The following is a 6000-nucleotide window of genomic DNA, read 5'->3' on the forward strand; positions in this document are numbered from 1 at the left end:
TGTGTCTCATGTAATAAAGCAGAACCAGCGAGACCAGAGGAGGAGGTGCCTATCTCTGGCCTATCAGCCGGGACTGTGTGGGAGGGACTATGCAAATACAGGTGGCCTGAAGTTATCGGCAGCACCGCCCACTATGATACTGAGCTGAAAACACCACAATTCTGTAAGCAGGGCTCAGCTCTAATCCCATAGACCACTGCTGAAAAAGTTAAGCTTGTAAAGTTCAGAACCAGCTTGAATTAAACCTCATGGTGTGGATTTGGAGGAATTTTTAAATTCCTAGCAATTTCATTTCAGACTCCTAAGTCATTAAATGTAAGTGTTTGAAACACTGCTGCATGGCCTAATTGCTTGGAATGTTTTGTTTTGGAAGTATTCAATTTCAGTTCATTTCGGTTTATTTTTATAAAGTTCCCCCCAGAGCGCTTCAAATAAACATATTCAAGCGAAGATCTCTTACCAGTACAGTACAAAATGTCACTATTTACATTTAATTTCACTCCACCCAAACGTTAAATATTTAATTTATTGAAAAGGGTAAATATTACACGCCGTCGTCGCTTTCAAAAGTAGCCGAGAGATCACAGACGTGTCAGACCTGCACTCCCCAGCACGCCATGCACCGAGTGCTCCCCGTGAGGGGTAATTACAGGGCAGGGCGGGAGTCTCACACGGAGGACACTCAGACACTGTGGGGACTGCCACTCACCACCTCAGCATATGGGGAGGCGAGGAGACCAGCTCAGCCTGCACGCCGTGCTTCGCTTTACATCATCGCTTCAGCGCTAACGGCGGTGAGTTAGCAGCAAAAGGTTAAAGGCGCAGGTGAAAGCGGCTATGGGAGGTTTTTTTACGGTGCCTGGCCCGGCGATGCAGCCAAGGGCATGGTGGCGTACTTTAGACCTCTTTGTCTATTATCAACAGCTCTGACTAAGCAGAGCGGGGCATGCAGCAAGTCTGCTGTGAAAACAAGTAAATAAAAAGTCTGAATATTATCCCACATGACAGTTTACAGCTTTCTGTCCTGTTTTACAGCTGTGTGTAGGATAGAGCCTGCAAGCCTTCTGAGGCCCGAATCATGATAAGATCACTGCGGAAAAGAACGGAGAAAAAACTCTGCGTCCATGAACACAGCTTGTTTTCTTTACAAAAGATTCACAATTTAATTTTCATTACACTGTCACCAATGGCTTGTCACCAATGGCTTGTCACTAAGGCTACACGACAGCAGTAAGAAATACACAAAAATTCTAGCCGTTTTCAGTTTTTCTCAAAATGACCACCGGGATTCTGAGGACGAATATTAAAGTATAATACCCATCGACCCACAAAATACATGGCTAGGAAATTATACACGACATCAGCTGTTCTTTCGTCACATTCTGCTTTTTATGCAGACAGATAATTTGCAGAATTAAAGGACAAGAACGCTTCAGGGAGACAGATAAACTCGCTGGATGTTAACTTGGGCTTGAAAACACAGAGCTGTATAAACGTCGAGCACCATTCCAAGGCAAAGAGAATCCATTTACCAAGTTTGCTAAATCAGTAACCGCAATACAAAGAACCATGCATGAAAGGCATCTGGACGCGTTTGCAGAGCGGCGCAGAAAATTGGCTAATATTTCTCTGCTGACATTTATCTCCGCGCTCGAGTCTCCCGCCCCGGCAGCGTTAACAGATTGCGGCGGTTCTGCGATGCAGGAGAAGGAGCGGCGGAGCCGCAGAAGCTGCACCCAGCGCCGGGCACCGCTAAGCAGCGATGCCGCTCCGCCGCATTCCGACCCGCGGATCTCACTACAGCCCGTATTTCCCGCCTCACTTACATTAAATTACTACGTTTAAAAAAACACCTAAATAGCGCTCCTCTCAATGGTTATGCTTGATTAGATATTCCGACGTGCATATCAACGTTATTCATTAAGTTTCCTTTAAACGTCCTTTTTCCTTTGTGGAGATCTTTACTATTCCTCAACTGTCCGCTGATTATTTTCGTGCAAATTTGCTAGTTAAAAAATTAAACATTTGCACGCGAGCGGAAGTGAGAGTAGTACATTACTGACTCGTATTCCAACTGATTCTCTGCTTTTTAAATTATTTAAAGAAATACTCCATTCAATAATTATATGTATAAGCGTGATTAAATATTCTAACATGAACATTAACATAAGTATTCCTTAAATATCTTTTAAACGCCATTTTATTTGTGGGAATTTTAATGATTCTTGTACTTGTAATTTTTTTATAATTTTATTTTTTTTAGAAATTCTGAAAGATCAGTGAAGGTGATATTTCAGAATTGTCCTGCACAAGACAACCGTCATTCCTCTATTTAATGACTACCTACACCTCCCTGTGAAGTAATTAAAAAAGTATAACTGTGTACAACCATAACCTTTTTTTCTGTCTTCTACAAAACGTACAAGGAATTAGTTTGGGTGCAGATGGTGGCATAATTTCAGACTCCTGTCATTAAATTGGTGTAATATCAGCCTGAAGAAACGACCCACCAAAACATCCCACTGCAGAAGTAAAACAACTTTAAACAGAGTGAAAGCAGCAGGAGAACAGACCCCCCCCAAACAACAGGAGGCTCTGCTCTCCCTAAGGCTCGAAAAAAAACACAACACACTTGTCCAGCACACCTCGGCAAACCTGAATCCCATTTTCCCCAGTGTTAGCATTTCGCAGGCGGCATGTTACCAGCGCGTTGTAAACGTGTCAGGTGATAAACTAATTACATTATTAAGAATCCAGCTGACGACAGGTTTCAAGACATCAGCTATCGCCAGGCCATGCTAATGCTACCGGCCGCTAGGTCTGGCTGTTCACGCTCACTCTGAGTCTGTACTTCACAAGACTCGCGCAGGCTAGTGGAATCACTTCCCCCATTTACAGATAGAGGAATTAAATAAAACTACATTTTTATTGGAAACTGAGCTGCCAGTTTGATTTAGCGAAATAGCAGTAAGAGCACCAGTCTGCCCAGTTTATATCCGTCTTCCAGCCGCTCACCCTGAGCTGGGTCGCGGGGCCGAGTTTTCTGAAACCCTGATATTTAGCATTTACCGCCCCACCCAAATTGGAAAAAGCTGCAGCGTCCTTGGGTAATTTTTAAGGTCCAACATTAACCCTAACCATACATCTCAACGAGGCCGTCGGAACAAAGGCTTCTCCAGAGCATCCCTCGAAAATTTATGTCCTGGTTCTTATGGGTCGTATCAAACACCCTTCATCTGCATCACATTACAGCAGGGGAATTATTTGATTTAGAAGAGGATTCTCACTGCGGTACATATGGCATCAGCCATTAAACAAAAGCATCCCCCAATTCCCTCCTAGAAATATCACATCTGCTACTTTGCAATCCAAACAAAGCATTAAAATGTCAGAACGCCCTTCCACAAACTCAGAGCTTCTCTGACCCTGGCCATCTTGCTGGTGTCACCCCATGCGGATCATCTGCAGAACCTCCTGTAGGCTTAGACTTCTCCAGCTAATTACCAGCTTCGGCAAGCCTTCCTATTGAAAACATGGACAAATCATACTCGGCCGTATAGCTAAAATTACCGTCTTCAGTACATCTAGCCTTCATTTATTTTTTTTAAGTGCCACGTAACAGGGAAGTTGTGATCCAAAGAGTCTTTTGAAAGCGATGGATTTGTAAAAAAAGACGTTTAAATATCTTCAGATGGTAGGTCACCCGACGCAAACTGCTTTTGATTAGACCACCTTCTTACGAGGGTGATGGATGTCTCTCACAGACTGAATGGCCGCAATTTTCGGTATGTCTTAAAATGGAAGGAAATGAGTTTCCTAACACAACAAACCATATCACAGAACTTAAAGCTCAGACAGATGTCTGAAGCCAGAGCAGGAGGGAGACGCAGACTTTGACACTGTTAAGTATGCTGTGTTACCCACCAGACCATGAATACTGCTGCAAATCCGCAGGGCACGGTCCATGGTGACCGTCTGCAAGCACAAATCAGCAGAGTTTGTACGACTGTCATTCCATTTATACAGCACATACTAAGGATGCTGGACATTATGAATTTATCAAGGTATTGTACATTTATAGGCCGGGATTTTCAACATTTTCCAAGTTTATCCAGATGAGCCAAATGCAACAGCTTATAAAGTAAATGTGCTTTCATCCATGTAAAACTTATCATTTCTCTGTAAGTGAATACTAAGTAAATATTGAGCATCATCAACATTAATGTTTCTTCTATTAAAATGCTATTTTCCTGCAACCATTTAATATACATTCCAATTAAAACACTGACTAATGTTGAAATATATTACGTAAATATTAAGGAATGCATGATCAAGTAGCAGTTTTGAGAACACTTCCCGTAGTTGACAGACTTTGTTAACCAATGTAATACTGGAGTTCTGAATTAAATAAGGTATACATTTATGAAGAAATCATTTGTAAAATGTACTTTAAAATGATAGATGTTCCATTTAAATACTATATACAATCTATGAATCTCACAGTAAAATCCGTAAATCTCAAAGGGGGAAGAGAAATGTCGAGAAAAACAAGCCAAATGAGTTGATGTTGACTTTACAGCGTTTGCGTTTAAATGGTGCGCTAAGCGCCGAGGGACCTGCTAAGGGAGCAGACAATGCGTCCACTTCTCCGGGGGGGAAATTTCTTATACAGGCTGCATTTCCTCGGTTTATGTTCCGAGGAGTTACGGAGGCAAGGCGGCGTTTTTACTACGACTGGGAAGCACTTTCCCCAAGCCTTCCCTTAACAAAAATCCCTTAGTCGTCTGTCCGAGAGCATGCACTGATATAAAAAAAAATCAAAGCTGCATATGGGCAATGCATTTCAATGCATGTGTCCCTAGGAAGCGCAAATCCTGTATTAAACTGGGAAATTACAAGGTATGCAAAGCTGGACTTGTTTACAGTGTTACAGCATACATTAGTCTATTCAAATGCTGGAAATGCAGACCTGTGAATTGAAGCCTTACAATGTACCAAAGCTTAAATTCAAATTACCACACGTTTAATTTAACGTTTTGATATAGGTGTTTAAATAATATGGGGCAATCACAGCGGCTCGGCCAATCTAAGCCGCACGTTTTTATTTACATGGAGGCTAATGGTACCGAAGCAGATTATATTCGGATACGTCGTGAACGAAATCCTGACGGAAGTCATACTTGTGCCGTCTTACGTCTCCTAAAAGTTGTTCAGAGAAAATAATATGTAATGTGAGAAGCACTGCTGAATGTAAAGATACAGAGGTAAATACAGGCTGAATACGAATGCCATGCAGTACCTGTCATCGTAGCAGAAATCTGCGCCCAGGGTGTTGAGATACAGGACCAAAGCCACGGCGCTGGCCACCAACTCTGCAATCATTTCTCAAAAAACAAAAAGAAAAAAAATGAAAGAACAGGGGAGAAAATCAGTTCCCGTCTCTATTTTCTTTCCTAACCATTGTCATGGTGCCTTGGTAGAAATAGAAAGTCCAGTTCCCCATGGTCGCGAAGAAGTGAAAACGGCTGATCGGCGCATCTTCCGTCTAACCCATCTTTTTAGGTTGAAGGCTTCAGCGTTGATCCGATGGGAAACTGGGCAGCTGACGAATATTTACAGTATAGCTGGCCGTATCTGTAAAGGTTGCCGTGCAGCACGCCGGACTGATGCATCGTAGCCACCGCATCAACTAAAGGGATGGAGCCGCGTGTGGATCTGGTGACTAGTGCGCATGCGCGCGGCCCCGCCCCCTCCCCGCGCCTTGTGACATTGTGGATACGGAGAAGGGCGCGCTGACACGCGGGCCGTGGGGCGCATGTTTAATAGAGCTCTGGTGACGTGTCAGGCGCCCAGTTTGCAAATAAGTCAACCATAAAAGCTACTCTTAGTTATCAGTAAGACGCTCATAACGATCACTTTAGTTGATGTAAATTTGGGAATTGCTTTTAAACGTAATCAGGTCGTTTTCCTAATTGTGTCAGCATAACTATTTTGAAATCG

The 6000-nt window shown here is 43.0% G+C and overlaps 1 protein-coding gene across 1 annotated transcript in view; it reads right to left on the reverse strand.

Annotated features, from left to right (window-relative positions):
- The window catches only part of LOC125746723 (protein O-mannosyl-transferase TMTC2-like), a 77241-nt gene extending 71546 nt beyond the window's left edge, over positions 1-5695 (reverse strand). Inside the window, exon 1 of the mRNA XM_049021078.1 lies at positions 5300-5695. Coding sequence (XP_048877035.1) covers positions 5300-5382 — 83 coding nt within the window. The 5' untranslated portion in view covers positions 5383-5695. The remainder of the gene's footprint in view (positions 1-5299) is intronic.
- Between the last annotated feature and the right edge of the window lie 305 nt (positions 5696-6000).

This window comes from Brienomyrus brachyistius, chromosome 1 (genome assembly GCF_023856365.1).
Source record: "Brienomyrus brachyistius isolate T26 chromosome 1, BBRACH_0.4, whole genome shotgun sequence".
NCBI classification, from domain to species: Eukaryota; Metazoa; Chordata; class Actinopteri; order Osteoglossiformes; family Mormyridae; genus Brienomyrus; species Brienomyrus brachyistius.